The sequence below is a fragment of the Pezoporus wallicus genome, unplaced genomic scaffold (genome assembly GCF_028554395.1).
Source record: "Pezoporus wallicus isolate ANWC-B61680 ecotype Strahan unplaced genomic scaffold, APGP_CSIRO_Pwel_v1 contig_447, whole genome shotgun sequence".
NCBI classification, from domain to species: Eukaryota; Metazoa; Chordata; class Aves; order Psittaciformes; family Psittacidae; genus Pezoporus; species Pezoporus wallicus.
Window position 1 is genome coordinate 1,867,249 of NW_026636385.1, and position 22,098 is coordinate 1,889,346.

Sequence of the window (22,098 nt, forward strand, 5' to 3'; positions counted from 1 at the left end):
ACCTGATGCAGAAAATTATCTATAGAATAACTATAGATGCAGCTTTGGTAACCTGATGCAGAAAATTATCTATAGAATAACTCAGTTCCAAGGAATCATTATTGCCTAAATGTTGCACTATGATTACTTCAGGTATCATATTCCTAGCTTTTCCTTCTTTCCACCTACTGACTCTCAGATGGGTTACAGAGCTAACTGAAAATTTAATTTAAACTCATTTCTGTCAAAGTGCTCCATTTCTCAGTGGAATGTTTTATAAGAAACACTTTTAAGAGAAGATTGTTGCTTTTGAATCAATATTTTTATGTCAGGCTTGATAAAATAGAAAACTCCTTCAGACTTCTCATCACAAGAGATACTGCATTACTACTACAATCTTTAAGGACCTTGATTTTGCAAATAAAGGGGAATAAATGAACTTCAAGAAAACAAAATATTTTTTATTTGCTTTTCATTTTCAGTAACACCTTATGAAAACAGGATAACTACAGTAAACTGTGTTTTAAAAGGCACCACTCCTACCGAGTTGATGCGTAAATATTAATGTGGTGACAAGAAATTATTTGAAGCAAAATTGTTTTCATGATCTATTAAATGTATGATGCTGGAGTTACAGTAATTTTGCCAACTTGCTTTTTTTATGTGGTATTCACAATTTCTAAGGCAGTGTTAGAGCCACAGAAGAAATACATCATACATCGTACGTATTTCATTCTTATTTTTAATCAGTTCGTATGGCTTCCTATCGACCTCTATATGCTCACAGGCCAGATGTTTTCGTGTATCTAACTCAGAAAAGGATACAGTTCAAAATCTGAAACACAGTTGAGTGAGGCTCTTGTTACCGAAGACATTGCAAACCCAGGGGAATGACAGCACCCAAGCAGAATGGTTACCATTATACTGTGCTACCCCTTCTGGAAGTATGGAAAATACCTGCCCCTGGTCTGCTTCTGGAAGAGTAGAGGACTCCCAGAATTCCCAGTCAGTGTAACAGTCAGAACAGCAACCCGCCTAAATAAATTTCACTGTTAAAGGAACTGATCCAACCCCCTAAGATGGGATATCTGTGCTGACAAAGGCATATAAAGGACTGTCTTGTGTTTTTTCTTCAGATTACTAGGGCTTTTGTTATGAATATCAACCGGCCTGAGATTTCGCCTGCATGGTTAACAAGTACATCTGAGAATAGATTCAACTGAGTGTTATCTAAACTGATCTAGGTTCTGGATACATGCCCAGACATTTATGGTGTCTGGTTTAAGTTTTTATTATTATGCAATGTTGTTGGTTGGTGATGACACAAAGATGTTAACCAAGTTAATCTTTAAAGATCAAACTCAACTACCTGACTTTTAAATTAAAAGATTTTTAGCCAACAGACACTGAATATGTAGAATAATATCCATGATGGAAAGGATGTTTAGGATATTGCCTTTCCTGCCTCTTAAATTATTTCTATTATTAATTACTAGGTGTTGACTCCATTATTCCAAATCTTGATCAATTCCTTCTATCTGCTATATGGCCTGTTTTATGACCTATTTAATGACCCTTTTACTGGAAATTAGAGAATTGGTAATTTCTTTAACTTATATTTGTGACTTTTCATACTTCCAACAGACTACATAAATCAGTATATTTTCTAAAGTTTGAATCTGAAAGATCATGCAACCTGAGGTAAGCACTACTCTCAAATGATGTTATTTCTTACATTAAATTGCATTGAGATTCAAATATTTCCAAATTTGTGTTACAAAACAATGCAACAACTAACAGTTGAAGAGCAACATTTTTCCTAGAAACAATCTCCACGGAAAATATTTTTCACTAGTTTATTACAGAAATTTATCATTAAAACTATCATGTAATGTCCACTGACAAAAAGCTGCACCAATTCAGAAGTGTGAAAGTAAACCGAGTTTTAAGCAATATAAATGCCCACAGGCACATTCTCTTAACTGCTTTCACTCAAGTCCATTTGAACCAGGTTAATGCTAAAACAAAGTAAGTCAAACTGAAGTAAGAGTGGGTATGCACTGACTGAACTAAAACAGTGCTAGTCTGTGTGTGAATGAAACCTCACTGTTATGTCTAGTCTCCATCATAAGACCATATGTAGACAGACTTTGTTTGTTTTGGTAAGTATTTAAACACAATTTAAATTGGATTTAAGCCAGTTTGGTTTAAACAATATGTAGAATGGCTGAAAACTGGCTAATAAATCAAGTAAAATGAAGTTACAGAACAAAACATAAAATAACTTTCACCTTATTAAATTAATTTTTAAATATGTTCAAAGGACACAGTAATCTCCCTTTACATTTTCTTGATGACACCAATAAGCAAGAAGGGCACTTCTTAAGGGTGTAAGTTCAGTGAAAGAATTCAAACATTTCTTTTTTTTTTAGTTAGGAAATAAAACAGAGTGTTATGGAATGGAAGACCCCAAAATATCCATAAAGGAGAATGTTTTCGAACAAAGCTAGTTTTTATTTCCTCTTTATCCTATTATCCTTGTATTGGTTCCTTTATTTTGCATTCCAAGACAATGCTTTCTAGAGTTTTTTCAATGTTTCCACAAATTTCTTTTTCCTTAAATATGTAAAAGACTTTCTTATTTGGTATTTTGCTTTCTTGCTCTGACTTTTGTCTTCATTAAGTATCCTGGACTATATTCCCTTTTTCAGACTTGCTATATTTGTTTTAGATGGTCATCCATTTCTACCTGGCACAGACCCAGTTTTGAAGAGGACAGTTCCAGGCTGTTTTCATTTTTTTTTTTTTTTTTAATTTTAATTTTGGCAGTGGCAGTACAATTTGAGACATCCCCACACCCCTTTGCAAAAGTTAATGCAAAAAAATAATTTTTGTTAAATATATTGGAGCATTTCAGGTGAAAGTCTCTAAATCAGTTGAAGAAAGAGCTTTAGAACGCTAATAACTAAAAAGAGAGACATGCTTATATTTCTTACGGTTTCAAACAGGTAGAATGAAATTCAACTTCAGAGAGAGGCGTGGTGCCAGCAAATTATACACTTTCATTAGAAGAGTGGGAAAAAAAGGCAGGGCTACTATACAAAAGAATGGGGTGCAGCACTCACACAGAAAACCTAGTATTCATTCTGCATTTACTCAAACATGTTACCATATCTAGGAACACCGCTACTTTAAAATTACATACCAGTTTCATCTAAGCATTTTTAATTAGGTTACCACCAAAATATTTGCTACCTCTTCACTAATACCACTATTGCTATTACTAAGAACACACTTCATACACGTTCATTCACATCAGCACAGCGTCACTCCCTCTAGTGGGTAAGAAACAGAGCTTACACAGACAACCTGAATTTTCATACAAGAGAGAAGCACTCCTGCAGCTACACCAAAAGCAACTACACTTACTGGAGTGCAAGACTTCCATCACAGCTACAAAGACAACCACTTCGACTACTAGAAAAATGTGGGTCTAGTAACCCTGTTGTTTAATTTGGCTTCCTCAAGTTTCCAATGGCCAAAAAAGAGTTACCATGAATGCAAATATTGTGGCAGCAAGAAAAGCAGTAGTTTCTAGCTTGCTTTCACTTCAAGCAGCGTGGTAGTTTTAGTTCTCAGCTCAACAGCAAGTTTTACCTGCCAACAAGTATTTCACAAACCTGATTCTTCCTTTGCATACATTGGCTAGATACTAAACTCAAGCAGTATTAAAATCCTATGTCTTTTCCTGCCAACTAACTTATTTCATTTGAATACTTGTTTGACAAACCCAGCTCTGGAAACACTAAGGCACAGTCTGATGTTTACAAGAACTCATTTCAGCAAATCTTACTACATAAACGCATAATGAAAAGGGAAAAAAGTCATCTCAATATGTACTTGGAATTTTTTTGACTGTTATATGCTTATATATATAAGATCTGTATAGCTAACGGTATTGTAGAATACTGCCAACAGGGAAACAAGACAGGAAGAACAGGGCAATAGAAAAAAACTTTTATTTGCATTTTTCTGTATATATTACTTTCTAATGTATGATTATTACGTCCTAGTGCACATATCCAAAGAAGATGGCTAAAAATCCCAGCATCAATTTGCCGCAAATAATGTTGTAAATTTTTAAAATAAGAATGACTATCAACTGATAGATATTTTACTCTAATTGATTTAAGATACAACCAGACCCTAAACTGTGAGATGCCTTAAGCAAGGGACAGCTACTCTTACCTACAGCAAATTAAGGTACTCACTAGTTCACAAATTGTTACTCTTCGGATAACATATCAAAACTTCATCTGAAATTATTTGGTAATTTTTAGATTGTTGTAATTTAGACTGATAAGTAAACAGTCCACTGAATCACATCACAGAGAAAATGTCTGGCAATTACATTACTTGAAAGACTATTAGCAGAACAAAATTGTTAAGTAGCACATTTGTGAGAAAGTGACATTTTACAAAAAGACAAAGGCATACGTTTTTCCACTAAAATCTAGTGCTGCTGTCATCAACAACCCAACAAAAGCTACAGCTACCTAAAATGGAAATGAAAATGTAATGTATGGAAATATTCTCTTATAAAATTTCCTTAGGCTTCACATGTATTAATGTATTAGTTTGCAAACATTAAGATCAAAGGCAAAGCAACAAATACATCCTAAAAAGTTTTTAGTCAGATTTTTATTAACGATATACAAGTAGCAAGGCATAAAAAATTAATATGTTCAAGCCTTGAAATGTCAAGTGTAATGATCTCTAGCTCTGCTTACCTCCTTTGCTTTTTGTTTCAGTCTGGCTTGCTCTGGGTCTTCTTGCCTTGAGCGACTCTAGATGTTTAAAAAAATGGGGAAAAAAGGTTAACAGATGGTTTAAGAACCCCTCATCTGTTGCAGTAAGTTAAAAAATAACAAAGAAAGGGGAACAGGATACAAGGTGTCAAAGATGGGATGCTTAAATTCACTGAAGTGCAACTATAAACCTGTGGGCCTTACCCAAAAGACTCTTAAATATTCAGTTGCAAGTAAGATCTACCCTTGGTTTAAATTAAAGAAAAACAAAACAACAAAAACACCCCAAACAAACAAACAACAACAAAAAAAAAACACCAAAAAACCAACATGTTTTTGTCAAAGTTTCCATACAGGTTAGATTTCAATTATCTCACACAAACAAATTTAAGAGCAGAAGTAACACCCCCTCCATTACCCGAACTTTTTAATTTGAACTCCTTACAGTCACTTATTTTAAAATTATCTACTGTTTTCAATTAAGCTTTTATTCAGCTGTTGGTAGAGAATGTGGAGAGAACAGTTGTAAAGTCACCCTCCCAAACAGTAGATGCTCATAATACAGATATTATTAGCTGTATGAACTTAAGAGTACAGCATACAAATATGCTTAAGTTAAACTCATTCATGCACTACTAATACTATAATGTTATAATTTTTAAAACTGGAGAAATATTGCCAAATGGCGACTTTAATATTTTCATTCAAAACCAGGAACAATAGCTCTAAAATTCCACTAAGAATAACTGCTAAATTACAGTAACAATACATAACTGTACATTTCTTGGGATACAAACTGGTTTACAACCATATGTTAAAACTATTAACTTCTTATTCATGCTCACTAGGCATACTTGATGGAATTCAAAACTTGAGACATAGATAATATATACATTATACTTTTCAATGGCATGATTTGTCAGGATTCAGAAAAGCTTGCATGAAAAGCTGTAAGAAGCTGCAATAAAATCTGTGACATCCATGGAGAACTGTTGTCCCTGATACCTTAAAGATGTAATTGTTTTATTTTGGTGTTTCTTTGACATTTAAAGTGATATCATTTACACAGTTCCTAAAGGAATAAGAATCTCTATACCCTTTCCTATCTACCTTTCTCTGCCTCTTCTCTGCTGAAGACAAGCCTAAAACTTGAAAGAATTTTAGCTTGCAAACTTAGATTTATTTTTTTTTTCCTGTTGCTTAAATTTTTCATAATATATTCTGCTCAGAAGTTAAAAAATCCATGAAGAAAACCAATGGGAGATAGGTTTTAAGGGTAAGAGGACATACAGTATTGATATATCTGGAGAGAACCTTGACTATGATCTGGCATACAGCGCACCAATGACACTGAATTCTCTATCCTCTTTTCATGTTTGTTTGGGTTTTTCTTAAAATAGGATTATTTTTCAGCTAATATACCACCCATACAAAACATAGTGATGATAAAACATGGCCAAATTAAACAATAACGAGATTTTTAGATATGCTTTACTCTTCCACTATGCACATTAGCTTCATCAGCCACCACCACCTACAAGAGCTTTTGTGCCTGTTGGTATAATAAAAGGCAGTTTGACGGGACGGAGTAAAGTAATGACAAATTAAAATCTGTAGATTAGACTCTCAATGCTGTAGTTGTGCCAACAAAGAAAGGAACTCCAACTTAATGCAGATGGAGATTCCTTCTAACTGCTGTGGCCAGACAATAAGAAAAATGTAGATAATTTGATCATAGCAGGTGGGTTGGAATTAGATGATCTTCAAAGTCTTTTCCAACCCAAACCACTCTGATTCCATGATTCTATGAACTAGTTAACATTTAAAGAACAAAAAGGCATTTCATTAAATATGTAGATCTGCAAGATCTCTATTCAGTACAGCAATTACTAAGAACATGATTATGTTTACACCTTTTAGGTTAAAACCCAAACAAAAAAACCCATTCAATGAGTTCCTTATCCAGGAGATACACATAGGTGAATATTTATGAAACGAGCTGAATTAGGTCCTTGCTCTGTCATTTTGTGATGACAGTTAATTGTTGTGTGCCTCAGTTTCTCCAGCATGATGTATGGAAAGTCATATTTAGTCCTTTCATGGGTTTTAATGATAAATTTATAAATGTGCAATGAACTTCTATTGCCTTCTGAGTCTCAGTGAAAGCAGTACAGAAATAAAAAGTGTTGTTATACCACTGTATGAAGCTGAACCATTTGCCAAATGCAAAGTACAAGTTAAAAGCATTTCAGCTTAAGGAGAAAGCATGGTGTCCTGGGAGAATCAAACTAAGACTTCTAATATTGTTCCCAACTTTTGACAAGAAAGTTGTAGAAAGTAGTTGTACAAGACAGAATCCTGGAAAACACACCAGATCTACACTGCGTTTGGGGACACTGTAAGAAAAATTAAAGCAACAGATGCAAAGTAACACTGCAACTTCCTGGACTCTGTAAGTGAAGGAACAACTCTGAAAGTGCTACAGCTTACAACACACTTAAAAGTTGGGCCTTTCCCCGGCCCATTCCAGAAACTGACCAAATAAAAGTAGATCTGGAATTCACGGCACTCTGAAAAAGCAGAGCCCAAAAGCAGGCAAAAACGCATATGATCTACTCTGTGTAACCTTCAGCTCATTCACAGTAAATAAATAATCAAAATTACTGCAGAGCTGAAAACAGGTCCTTGGCTTCTGACTGGTATTAAGTACATGGAATTTTTCAGTAAGGAAGATTTAAAATACCAGGTGATGTTTAGATATACAAACCCATACTGAAGGTGAAGGTAGAACTACTTTTATATTCAGAATAATGCAATGAGTTTCTAGTTCTTGCTTGAACTCACACCAAGTAGCCTTTTCAAGGAGCTTTGTTTCAAAAAGTAGAATCTGAACTTTACACTGGATAAGTTATTACTGGTATAACTAAGTAAAAAAATTAAGGAATTTAAATGTCATTTTCTGTTTCTTTTTGTGTTCAGACACATTTTAATAGTTTGTTTGGATTTTTTTTTTTAACAGATTGTTAAGACTAAAATACCTTCCTGCTGACTACCATGCCAGTTTGTAAAGCAGGAAGGTTCAGAAATAAAATCATCAGCATATGGAGGCTAAAATGTGTAAAGTATAAACAAAGACTACTTTACTAATTCTTTATGATCTTAAGCAAATTATAAAAGGCTTCTTCAAAGCCAATACAACACAGATTAAAGCAAATATAAACAAAGAAAAATGTCAAGCTTAACAGAGGTGCTTAGATAAGCTTTTAAAATGTCACTAGCTTCTCTTTACACTCCATTCCACATACAAGCGTCTCTTCTCTGAAGAGTATGAATAATTTTGCTGCTCCTCAGCTCTTGTAGTGCTTGTTTCTGTGCCACCATTTTCACTCATCAATTATGTTACCATTTTATACTTCTGACAAGCTACTGACTAATCATTCTTTTCTTTTGAAATTCCATTTTTTTTCTTCAATATCATCTTGTATTTTTTGTTTTTTCTTGTTTTCTCCTTTCCCTCTAACATCCAAATCTTAACATGCTGCAACTCACCTGTTTTTTGAAACATATTTCAAAAATATTTTAATACACCAATGCTTCCTTCCTCTAAAAAGCTTTGGAGACACACACCAATCACTGAACCCCCCAACTCAAATAGGTTAAAGGACTTTATCACAACTCCTTTCCTTTCTGCTCTCTAATCTTCATGTCTAGATCTCTAAATAAAGCTGTGTTTGTGTAATATATTTTCATGTTGCTGAATAAACAACTTTAGAAGCAAGGTAGCTTCCCATTATCATTTTAGAAAAACCTAAGACTGATCATAACCATATAATATACTTTTAAATACATCAAATGCCTTCTCCTACTAAGAACTTATTCACCAAACCAGGTTTGTTAACATTACCCCCAAACACAAGCCATTTTTATTAGACCAGACAGCCTGATATTTTAATTGTTAAGAATGAAAATGCTTTGTGATAAAGAAGTTGTTATCTTATTTATCTGAAAACTGCATAGATCACATCAGGCCTATGAAAATATTAGACTTTCAAAGTATGAAAAGCAGTGTATGTTAAATGTGCATATTCAAAACACATTAGAAATACAGGGGGTCATTTACATGTTACCAAACTTCATAATGTTCCAAACCTCAGCTTTTCCCCTTGCTTGTTTTAACGAAGAATACCACAAAGACATCTAATAATACCTGTAATAGTGTAATTTTAGGAAGGGGATTTTGTATTTCATAGGATTTTCTTAAATTAGAAAGTAACAGTATTTTTTAAATAATGGTATCTATTATTCACATACTACTTAAACATATGCAGCAATTATTTTTCAAGTTGGAGGGTATTTTGTGTATCTATGCAGGTGTGCAGACTAACAGCCCTTCTGATGTATTTAACTGTGACCATTATCCAGTATTTTGTTGTAATTAGTAACGTCAAAGATGCTTTGTTACAAATGTTGATACATTCTTTGTCTCACAAAAAATGTTTCCTATCAGATTTATAATGATTTCAAAGTCTCAGCTTGCTAACCCTGTGTTAGAAAACATCTCACAAGATCTCTCCTCCTAAATACATGTCTCCTACACTTAGCAACATCTGATCCCAGTTTAGGCACTTACAACTCTACTCCCCCTTCCCACTACATACACTGGGACTCTTTAATGCTTCAAATTCATCTTTTTTTCATTAAATAAAGTTAAGAGTCACAACTGCAGGTGCTGTACTATTGAGAGTCACTGCTGTGCCAACAGTTTCAATTTTAAACCTATTTTTCCCCATTGATGACATTAGAACTTCACCCACGGCTGTACCAGCTTATAACTTTCACTTTTAATTAAAGAAATTAAATTGGCAACATGAAACACTTTGCTTTCACATTAGCTTTGTTAATAAAAAGTGAAAGTTAAAAGCAGCATAGCTGAGGGTAAAACCCTATTCAGAGCTACGACCACAGTGAGGTGGAATGCAGGAATGGAGGTCTAAAAAAAAGATTTATTTTAAAATCATTAAAATTGCAGTAACAAATTTCTAAAAATACAGAAAATTATCTCAACACAATAATTCCCTCTTTGCTCTCTTCATGTCAGAATTGAGTTATAACTTTCCATTCAGAGAGTACTTCTCACAGAAAACTGCATTACATGCACTGTACTCTCAGAAGAGAGGAAAAGGATTTAATTGGCATGATGACTGAACTCATCTCTGGCTCAAAGAGGCAGCCCCTTCAAGTAAGGAAATTTGCATTGCCCAAGTTCAATGATCTCTCTCCAATAAAAAAGCCCTTCAGCCTACGGTACTATAAAAAAAAAAAAAATCACTATCACCCATAAACATCAATTAACTTTGCAAACAACACTAAACAATTTTCATTTACTTATGTAATTATTCTTTTTACAAAATAGAAATATGACTCTCGTAGGAGTTAAGACAAGACCCTAAAACTTGACAGGCTTGTGTTACTAATACAGAGCACTCAAAATAATAGACTAATGGAATATATATATATATATATTGGAAATGAGTTTTCAAAATTAATCTGATAATAATCATGCATTTAGCCTACTTGAGTGGATGAATTAACACAGTAATTCTACCAAGATTTGCTTTATTATATAGATTGTATAATAGAAAATAGATTTTTCTGAAAACATGGGCAACCCCAAGCTGCACCTCTTTGCTATATTAAGTACTACCCTCTCAAAAAATTCATTCAGAAATAAAACTAACCAACCAAAAAAAAATTAAGTACTATCTCCTATTCCTCGTGCTGCTGGAAATATTTCAATTATTAGCCCAGAACCAGAACCTTATTCAGTTTGACACACACAGCCTGCATTTTCCAGGTTTTGGAAATAGCTATGAAACCAGCAAGGAACATATCTTCTACTACAGCAAGACTGATGCTTTTGGGTTTGTTTTTTCTTTTTTAAGAAAGTCCAACAGCACACACCATGTCAAACGTAAACTCCTCAAGTGATTTTAGTCTGGCTTTTGACCTTTCTGCAGTCTTAAGACTTTACTTAGCTCTTCTTGCAATTCCCTCTACGTCACTAAAGACACATTCGAAAGATCTCTGCTTCTGCACACATGTGGAAACAACAGGTTCTTACTAGGAAAACAAATGAGGGTGAAGAGCTGATTATCTCCTTTAAAGAAACTGCACTCAATGTATGTGTTCATATTCAAGACACCCCTTCCCTGTGACATTTTTATTTTACCTAATTATTCACTTATCAGGAAGATGATCCAGAAGTAACGGTAAATTGTGTGTTGCATTGCTACTATAGCATAGTATGAGTTTTCCTTTCCTATCAAGTGTGTCATCCCCCCAAATACCTCGCTGAAATGCAAACATGAGTCATTCTTCTCTAAATTGTGGTATGAAGTTTCTATTTCTCTAGTACTTATCAGGCATGGCAAGTAAAATTTTGTAATATTCTCTCATTCAACAAGCCAAATAATACTGTTATTTTGCTTTAAAGATACTCTCTAGCTTCACACTTATTTTTAACTGGGATAGTGACTTTTCTCAGATTGGCAAAATTTTTAAATCCCTTTTGGAACCTAACTTTGAGTCTATTTCCAATCCAATTTTATCTCTTTCTCTCAAAAACATTTTCTGAAGCAAAATCAACCCCATTATGGTTGCAGATCAATCAGAACACTAGTGTTAAATTTTCTTTTCTCCTCCTAAAGAAACCAACCCACTACCCAAAACAACAACAAAACCTGCAAACCCAATATCTTCTTACCCCTTGCTGAATTACAATGCAAAATTACTAAATTGGTTTCAAGGCTTCCCAAACACTCATGCTGACTCCCATTTCATTTTTGTCTATCCCTTTGTTTTTTCATCTTTTCAGTTGATTATTTTGTTAAGTTTGACTATTTAATACCACTCACTCCAATAGCCAAAACATTTCCTTGCCTTACTCTTTGTCAAAAACCTGGGCTTTGGCTGTTAACAAAGCTCCAAAGTGGAAATAATGAAAACAGAATTTTCACAGAACAGGCAATAGATGAGGCAATTTTGAAACTCTTCCTAAAATTACTCTGCTGAGTAACTTTAGAAGTATGTACAAAACATGTACAACATAAAAAAATCTGTTCATCTGAAAGTCACATTAAGAAGCTGCAGTTATAAATAAAAAAAAAATCTGATTTTTAGATACAAGCATCTGTAGAAAAAAATCAGAAACAGAAATTTCATTTTAAAATCCAAAGTTTTCTAACCTTTAAGCACACAGTACTGTCAAGGTGATAAAGATGCCATGACTGGGGAAAAGACTTCTTTGCATCGTGGGTACTTCAGTCTCTACAGACAGTTTAACTATTACCCTTTTTACAGGCACAAATATCAACCACCACCCACAAACAGACATGAAATGGTTACTGATCTTTATCGCGATTGCCAGGACAGCTGGGGCAGATTTTAACTGTGTTCAGGTAATACCTGTGTCATTACAATTACTGCATTCTTTCCACAAAGACGTCTATCTCCTTACACTACTAGGCAAGTTTATAAAAGACAGAAAATTCTAAATCCTGAGTAAGGAATTAGTACACAGAAATTCAGAATAAAGGTCTCAATAGTTACTGATATTATTGCACGGGTGGTCTTAAGTTTGAGCAGCACCCTAGATTCAAAGGAAATAATGAAAAATCTATTATTTCAAATTAAGGTTGTAATCTGACCATATTTTGCCAAACTATGTCCTACACAAGTGCTGCAATAGGTTGTCAATTCTTCAGAACAGAATGGCTGAGAGCCAGCTGAACAATCCAGAAAGAAGACACTATCAGTGTAAATTCAGTTCCAAATAAGCATTTTCACTTAGATCACAACAGCATAAGCACCTCCCAAAAGGTTCACAATACCTTCAGCTTCTCTTTCTGAACATTCATACTGATCAATCAGCATTGCTCTTCCATGGCTACTTTGTGGTTTAGTTTTGGTTATTTAACACCTTCAGATATTTTTCCAGTACACCACGTAGTTACGCCAAGCTGCCTCTTATCACTTTCCGGTTATAAAATTGATTTATGAATTCATTAATAAAATTTCTTCAAATAGGATATTATTATATTTGCTTGTTGTAGAATTCTTTGATTTGCTCTGTTATCTACAGTAATCAAACATTTTGATCATGTACTTATTTCCTAAATTTTGACTTCACAGGAGATTATTCAAGACTAAAAGAAAGAAACAACTCACAAAGATTATCAAATCATGAAGTCATTAAGGTTGGAAGGGACAACAGGAGAGGTCATCTCACCCAACCTGAGATCAGCATATATAAGGCTTCATGAAGTCAGGGAAAATGTTTTGAAGGATTACAAGCTACTGTATTTTCCTCAATGTCCTTAAAAAACCACAACCAACATAACAAACAAGCAGCAAGATACACAGAAAACATGAGTCATCAAGATGTGTTCACTGAATTAAGGAAATGGGATAAAAAATAAATACTTTTTTTTTTTTAATAAGCATTACTTATCTTTTTCAGTCTAAACATTTAAAGAGTATATACATTACGTAGAGGTTTGTGGAATATTTAACAATGTGAACAGTCACAATTTAAGAGTGAAAATGGGACAGATTAAAGCAGCTACGCTGAGAAACAAATTTCCGACATAAGAAAAGGTAGGTTATTTTTCCAGGTATTTTTGTTGATTTTTTTTTTTTAAATACCTTAATTTATGAACATCAGTGGCACAAAATCAGGATGCTAAATCTTACCACTGAGTGTTAACTTGTTCTGTATTATATCTTCAGAATATACAATAAATAATTCAATGAAAATGCAATTAAAATTGAGATAACTAAAGGATAAACTTATTTGCACTTTGATATGATATACATAATTAAATTTTCAGCTACAAACAGGAGGTTTTATCTATACCTGTATGCTCCTGAAAGAGTATTATCCTAGTTTAAAAATTCAGCCTTTGGAATTAAAGTTAAAAAGGAACAAGTCCAGAAGAACTGATAGCTAACTGAAGACAGGCATGGATCAATAAAATAATGCACTTATACAGAGGAAGAACACCAAGAGCGACACACAGTATTTAAATTAAAATAAATAAATGAACAAAACTTTTTTTAAATAAGAGAAATCTAGTAACTCAGGAAGTAAGAAGCCTAAAAAAAAAAAAAAAAAAAAATCTGTAAGAATTTACTGATTGTGTTTAAATACCAGAAGTGCAGCCTAGGATTTTCAAATGACACAGAAACCCTGGCATCTATTAAATTTCAAAGGCAATTGTGAAAATTATTTCACCATGTTATTCTGAAAAAGTTAGCCATTGCCTCCTATATTCCCAAGAACTCCTCAAATTCAGAGCTGTATCTTGAAAAATGCAGGAGAGTTCCAGGTGGTTAGGTCTGTAGTCATCAGATAAGATAGCATGACTTACTGAATTTAAGTTGTAATGTCACAACATCTTTTTGTTATAAGAAAAAAAAAGTATTTATGAAACAGATTTAATGAAATTAAATAATTGTTTGAAGTCTATGAATTGCTTAGTAGTTTAAAAAAAATAGAGCAAAACAGATACCTTGGCAGCCTTCAACAAGATTTCCCTCTCCTGTTCATCCTTCCTTTGCTTTTCTAAACGCTCCAACTGTTCAAAAAACTTTAACTGTGATCGGACATCTGTAGATTGTTCATACCACTCATCATCCTGTAAAATAAAACCAGTGTCTTATAAAATGTTTTAATTGAGACTACGCATTTAAAGACTATAGGTACTATAACTTAAAATCTTTCCATTTGTCCTGGGTTCAGCAGTAGCAGTCATTTTTCTCCTTCTTGGAATTGACAAAGCAATTCCAAGAAGGAGAAAAATGACTGCTACTGCTGAACCCAGGACACCATTGTACTAACAATAAAAAAAAAATAAATTACCAATTTTTGTAAGCTCAGGGGAATGCAACCAGCCTGTGGTTAATAATGCAGCTAAATTTAATTAATATTTAAGCAAACTGAAAAAAAGAGGATTGATTTATCAGCAAGAGAGACATCAGAGAGTTAAAGCAAACACTAATTAAAAATCTTTAGGATGCTCAACTTTATTACTGAACAATCCTAGTTATAGTGTATAAGCCTGGTATTTGTACAATACAGAGTACCTGTATATGTACTCGTCTTGAACTAGTAACAGACATGATCAAGATGCAGCATTAAAAAAATAAAAGCATTAAAGCTAAAAATTCAGTTGAAAATAACCCTCCAATTACTATTAAAAATAGAGGAACTTTATGACAACTAAGAGCATGGAAGCTTTCCTAGGACCCAACAAACAATAAGAATTTATGACAATGAACAATGTCAGTCAGAACAGTAAGTTATTCACATTGCTTCCATCGTATTAATCTGCTTAAAATTCTCCTTTCTGACTGTAATGTTATGAATCAAAGAAAACCATTAACCAAGAAATATACAGAAGACAATGAAAACTGGAGACAACACTGTGGTTTCCCCCTAAGAACCTTTAAATGCATCTTTGGCTTAGCACAGACTAAGCAAAGTGTTTTTTTTCTCAGATGCCATCCTAGGGAGAAGGAAAGAAGGACTTAACACTGCTGAAGCTGAAGAAGAATACTGGGAAGAAACAGAGATTTACTTTTAATCCAATGTAGTAGAATGTATTTCTCAATTGAAAGGAAAGATGTAAGTGCACACAGGCATAGTGGACTTCGGGGTTTTTTGAATCTATTTTTCTATCACAGTAATGTTAATTCTAGCCATAGATCCTAGTTAATTTTTCTCAAAAATGCCATATGTAATTAGTGTAACTGTGATTCAGGTTTGGGAAACTGGTGGGCATAGGTACAGTCCAAACTTTTTTGCCCAGGCTTTCACTCAAGGTTAAAACCAAACAATCAAACAAACAAATCCCTCAAGCAAAAGAGCCCCAAACCAGAGCTTCTCACTGTATATATATGCTGAAGAAATCTAAACACAGCTTAGTGTTTGACCATAGTGTGTCAATAGTTATTGTAATCTTGCTTTTACACCAGTTTAACAGCTATTAGCATCTTATTTAGGATATTTCAAATTGATCAATAAAGATGTTTGCTTTATTTGAATTTCAAGCTGGTTTGCAGAGTATTACTTAAAATTCCTCTCTGGTTTAATATATCTAAATAATTCTAATTTTCTTTAAGAATTCAATCACTAACAATGGGATAAGGTAGCATTTTATCTTGAAATGTTCTTTTTAAACAGAGCATGATGGTTTAATTACAGTGCAGAATTTGCAACTGAAATTTATTTGCTGGTTTAAGACAGATTGGTAGCTTTTGTAAAAATTAGTATTTGTCACAGACAAGGATATGTAAATTTATCATAGATTCCTTTATATTGAAACAGTTTTTATCCAATTGAAGGATACCTTGGTCTGAAAAGGAGACATCAAGAATCAACAATCTTAGTCACAATCTATGAACAGAAATAGCTTAACAGATGCTCCATGCTAGACACTTTAGCAGAGAAGATGAAAACTAATTCCTACAGAAGGAAGACAGATCTGGCAAACAGTGCTATCATCCCACACCACCTTCTATTTGCTGAGATGGACAAACCTGCCTTTAAAACACACTTTGCACAGAGAATGACACAAAACATCTACTGTATGTTATGAAAATCACACTGCATCATTCCACAACATACAGAATACCTTTCTTTGTACACTTACTTTGTACGATTCCATCCGGTGCTGGGTTATCAGTGTTACTTTTTCTATCATTGTTTTTAATCTGTTTTGTGTTGCATGGGAAATAAAAGTAACCACTTCAGCTGGCACATCAGTAATTCCAAATTTTTTAGCTAAACCAAAAAGAAACCAAAAGAGAATTAGCTTACCCGCCATAAAAAAAAAAAGACACCTTCTAAAGAACATAAAGTCACAACTTCATATTCCTGAACAGAAAACTCCACAGCAGTGTATTTATATGGCTTTGGTGATACATTCATGACCCCTTGAAAAGAGGTGTGACTGCATTTCAAAGTTTGAAAGAGATATCAGAGCTTTTTTTTTTTTAACCACTTAGAAATTTAAGCATAAGAAATTTTATTGAACCTTATCCTCGTATATTAAAATAAAGCATAAACAATTTGTTGTTCGACAAAAGACAAAGCAATTCCTTTATTTTCAGAAGCAATAGTGCACATTAATTTCAGTGTCAATGAGATGAGGCTGCAGCCCAAAGCATACTGTTGCTTATGTACTTTAGCCTACGCTACTGGCATGCTAGTGATAATAAAAACAGTTTAGGGAAAAAAACTATTAATTAAATACAAACAAATAAAGCCATATTAACAACAGTTATTAAGAAACGCCAATTGTCCCTCAAACACTGCTAAAAGTCGTATTTGTAGTTATTTAGATATTTGGTATTTTGTGCTAAGTTTATATGAAAAGCAAACTCTACAGTCTAACGTACTAATATATTAAGAAAACACCTGAGCTATGGAAACAAGATTATGGGTAACTCACAAGAATTCCTAAATGCATCAAAATAATTCCTGAATATTGGATATAAATTTGTAGATATTAATCTAAGCTATACTCCTACAAGGACACAGATGTAAGTAGTGCCAGTGGGACAGTATTCTGGATAAAAAACTCTGTGTCCACACACAAACATACATATATATATATATATATAATACATATTAAAAAAATCAGCAGTTGCATTTTGTATGGATTCTTGGACTTGACCCACCGCAGGGGGGTTAACACTCTGATGACACTGAATCACTTTTCCACAAGGCTTTTAAAAACACTTGTGAATATGCTTTTGGTACGTACAAAACAGCACAGGAAATTCGTTTGAGAATATTGTTGAACACGTTTCCTGAGTGGCTAATTACAGAAGTAATCCTCGTGTGTGGGAGGGTTCCCGAAGCTCATACAAACCTGAGAGGCTTAAGAACGAGTATTTGTTTTGCAAGGCATTTTGTGGCCAAATTCAAGAGCAAGAAACCGTCACACGTCTAAAAAATGAGGGCGAACAAGTGAGCAGCGGTCTTACGGGGATGTACACGTCTGTTATTTCCATGATGTGATCTGAGGCGAGCTGGCAGCGTTCACCATCACCCTGGGCTTCTGTCAGCGCCGGGCTGCGGCCGCTCCATCAACGGGGCGGGGCGGGGCGGTGGCCGCAGACACCGCCGGCTGGGGGCGCTGCGGCGGCCCCGCTGAGGTAAAGCCGACAGCCTGGCGCGGTTATGGATACCGCGGCCCTCCCTCGCCCGTCTCCCCTTCATCTTCTGATCCGCGGTGTCTGCTTCAGTGGGTGCTTTACTGCATCACTACAGCACGCCATTCCCGCGCTTCCCAGCGCCCTATGCCATGTAATTCCGATATTAACAACTTCAAAGGGTTATTAAGGAAATTATCTCTTCAGCTAACTTAAGCCACCACCAACTCCACACTGTACATGTTACCTGAAGGATTTTAGCAATATGCACATACGCTTTTTAACTGATTTCCGCTTTATCGTGGAAAGAAATTACATCTTTCTTGGCACCCAATTTGCCTCCTGTAATAGAGATAGAACTCCGCTGAAGTTGCTGAGAGCTGAACGTGTAATGGAAAGCAGACGTATACATTCAGATCCCCGCGCTGCAACTGTTACTCATGCAAATTAAGTCCTTGAAGTTGGTAAGACTATTCATATTGGTACAAGCTATTTGTGCAAGTCAGACTTGCAATATCAAGGCTACTTGAGCATGCACCATTGTATTCTGCAAAGATGTGTAAGCAAAGCTATCAAACAAAAAACCCTAGTCTGAAAGGTAAAACGCAAGTAAGAAGGGAAATTTAATTAACTAGTATCCAGAAAACAGGTTTGAGATGAAATATTCTGCTGAGTATTCCAGGTAAGGGTATGAATAAGTAATTGTTAAAATAATGATTCTTTTAATTTCAGTAGTGTAACTACAGCTACCAAACTGAACACACACAATCGAACTATCACCACTTTAGGCTTTCCACAATAAAGGTTTTCCTAATTTTAAAGACTTTTGTTCTAAGTAAATTCAACTATCATATGGTTTGTTGCTTATTCAGCTCATTAGAAATTCACCCATAATCAAAGGACTATTCTCCGAGATGTCTGGTTCCTAAAGATTCTTGTCCTATATCCTCATCATCAGCCTCTTCAATATCCCAGTAACTTTCTACTACTGAAACCCCTCAACACAGTATTTTAAAGTTCAGAAAACTACCCGGAGGCCAGTTATAAATGTAGTCCCTCAGGAGTGTGGGCTGGGACTTTTCCCTTTTTATATGTGTCTCAGGAACCTGGAGGGGGAAGACATGAAGCACCCCTATCAAGTCTGCAACTGGCACCACACTGAGCGATGCTGGTCAGAAGGACCTGATGAGCAGCAAATTGGAACATCATGAAATTCTAGGAGGACAAATGCAAAGGAATTAACTCTATGCCACAATATGGGCTATGAGCTTCCTATCAGAGCCACAGCCCTAATGGAAAGCACATGAGAGTCTGGTGGTCAGCAGGCTAACCAGGATTCAACAGCGCATCCTGGCAACAGTGAAGACTAACAGCACAGTAATATGTATCAACAGCAAAATGGTAGGTCAACAGTAACCAGTACATCAAGGGAACAAATTATTCCTTTAAACTCAGCCCACATCTAGAATACTGCGATCAATTTTGGGACACCCTGTACAAGCCTTGAAAACACTTAAATCCCCAGAAGTCACCAAGACAGTTATGGGGTTGGAGCATATGACTTATATGAGGACGATCTGAGGGTTCTTTAGCCCAGAGAAGTCTTGAGGGAGAGGTCATTGAGAAGATTGAGCCAGACTCTTTATTGAGGATCCCTGAAAGAAAGAAATTCATAAACTGAAACAGTAGAAGTTGTGACTGCATTCTGAAGATGAGGAAGTACTGGCACACTTCGCACAAAAAAGTTGTAGACTCTCATACCTTCCAAGTTTTTAAGACTCAGACAGACAATGCCCTAAGCAGCCTTGGCTGTATTTAACATTGACCCAGCTTAGAGCAAAAGGTTGGGCTAAATGACCACTCAAGGTCTCTTCCAACCTGAGCAATTCAGTGATCCCTGTCCTCCTGCATAGCTCCAGTTTCCTCCTATGTTCCTTACTGCACAATGCCCCAGCTCCCTCATACATCTAGGATCACCCCCTGGCATGCCTCCTAGCCATATTTGTCCAGCTTGCTAGCTGGGCACAGCCTGCTCAGCCTGAGGACAGCCTGAGTAGTCTGTACAACAGCACTGATTGGCAGCCAAGCAAAACAAAGAAAAAGGTCCATTTCCCCCTCAACTGTGACACACGGAGCAATCTAGCTGCCGATTTATCAATGGATTCAAAAGTTACCTGAAGGGATAGAGAAGGCAGATGAATAGAATGTTCAATCATTTAAAGCCAGTTTTCTTTGGAAAACAGGCTAAGGAAGAAAGAATACAAAACAAATTTCCCCCAAAAAATGAATTAGTGTCAAGAAGCCAGACTACAAAAAAAACAAAAAGATACTTTTTTAAAAAGTCAGCTGGTGTTGCACAACATTTATCATGTGTGGAAGCATCATCACCTCTTCCCTGCTACAAATAACATTAGTTAAAACCCTGTTAGCATAAGGTGTCAGAAGCAGGGTGCATTCCAAAGCTGTATACTACATGACGATTTGGCATCCTCCTACTTCAATAGCTGAATTGTATTTGGGGCAAGGATGGGAAAATTACCAATCTCATCTATGCTTGGGAAGGCTGGCCTACTTATACTTTCATAAACAATCATGCATGCCCCTTTTACTGATCCACTGACCTAAGAAAAAGCTCTCATACCACTGTTTACAGATCGTCATCTTTTGCTTTGTTCTACTCAGAGAAAATGCCAAGCAGAAACTGAATCTATGTAAAGGGCTGAAACCACTACCTTCTAGATACTTCTATATTACAGACTTAGGTTGTTTCTTGGCTTTTGTTTTCTTTGCTGCTGCATTTCCTCCTTAGTTTAATCACATTCATAAAAAGCACACTGGAATTCTGTCTGCCATCAAAGGAAAATAATGCTGATCTCTAACTAGGAAATTCCTGAGATATTCTTCTAATGTGTGTAACTGCTTTTCACAGTTTTAGTATCATCAAGTGACATGGAAGAAAGGCTTCTCTTCCCTTTGCAAGTTTCCCTAGCCTGATGATGATGACAAATATATAAAAATATATAGTTTTATATTATATATTACATATATATTATATATAATATAGATATATTTATATTCTTAAAACTACAAGAGGAATTAGAGATGTGTGCACATCCACAGGGGTATGACATAATAGGCATCACAGAAACATGGTGGGATGGCTCCTATGACTGGAGTGTTGGAATGGAAGGTTACAGGCTCTTTAGAAAAGACAGGCCTGGTAGGTGGCAAGGGGGAGTTGCCCTTTATGTTAGGGATAGGCTGGAGAGTATGGAACTCTGTCTGGGGACAGGTGAGCAGTCCACAGAGAGTTTGTGGGTCAGGGTTAAAGGGAATATAGCTATGGGAGACATTACTGTGGGGATCTGTTACAGAGCGCCTGATCAAGGAGAACCTGCGGATGAAGCACTCTACAGACAGATAGGAAAAGCCTCACGCTTGCAAGGCCTTGTTCTCATGGGGGACTTCAACCACCCTGACATCTGCTGGAAGGAGGGTACGGCCCGGCACAACCAATCCAGGAGGTTCCTCGATTGTGTGGAAGACAACTTCCTTCTGCAAGTAATAGAGGAGCCGACGAGGAGAGGTGCCATGCTTGACCTCGTGCTCACCAACAGGGAAGGGCTGGTTGGAAATGCGACGCTCCAGGGCAGCCTTGGATGCAGCGATCATGAGATGGTCGAATTTGAGATCCTCAGGACAGTGAGAAGAGCGTGCAGCAAGCTCACTGCCCTGGACTTCAAGGGAGCAGACTTTGGCCTCTTCAGGAACCTGCTGAGTAAGGTTCCATGGGATACAGCCCTAGAGGGCAGGGGGGCCCAAGACTGTTGGTTGATATTCAAGGATCACCTGCTACAAGCTCAGGAGTGTTGCATCCAACTAGAAGGAAGTGCAGCAGGAGGGCCAGGAGACCTCCTTGGGTGGATAAGGAGCTGCTGAGGAAACTTAGAGTGAAAAAAAAGAGGCTCATAAAAGGTGAAAGCAAGGAGAGGCAGCCTGGGAAGAATACAGGGATGTTGTCTGGGAAGCTAGGGACCAGGTTAGGAAAGCTAAGGCCCAGTTAGAATTAAACTTGGCTAGAGGTATTAAAGAT

The 22,098-nt window shown here is 35.8% G+C and overlaps 1 protein-coding gene across 4 annotated transcripts in view; it reads right to left on the reverse strand.

The window, feature by feature from the left end:
• The window catches only part of LOC130594358 (transcription initiation factor TFIID subunit 4-like), a 149,317-nt gene that overhangs the window by 69,965 nt on the left and 57,254 nt on the right, over positions 1–22,098 (reverse strand). For 3 of the 4 annotated variants that reach the window (XM_057400196.1, XM_057400195.1, XM_057400197.1), the window contains exons 11-13: positions 16,499–16,629; positions 14,357–14,482; positions 4,770–4,826 (exon numbers count right to left, since the gene is read on the reverse strand). In XM_057400196.1, coding sequence (XP_057256179.1) covers positions 4,770–4,826; positions 14,357–14,482; positions 16,499–16,629 — 314 coding nt within the window. Of the gene's footprint in view, positions 1–4,769; positions 4,827–14,356; positions 14,483–16,195; positions 16,277–16,498; positions 16,630–22,098 lie in introns of those variants that run through there. The other variant, XM_057400198.1, reaches the window with a different exon arrangement.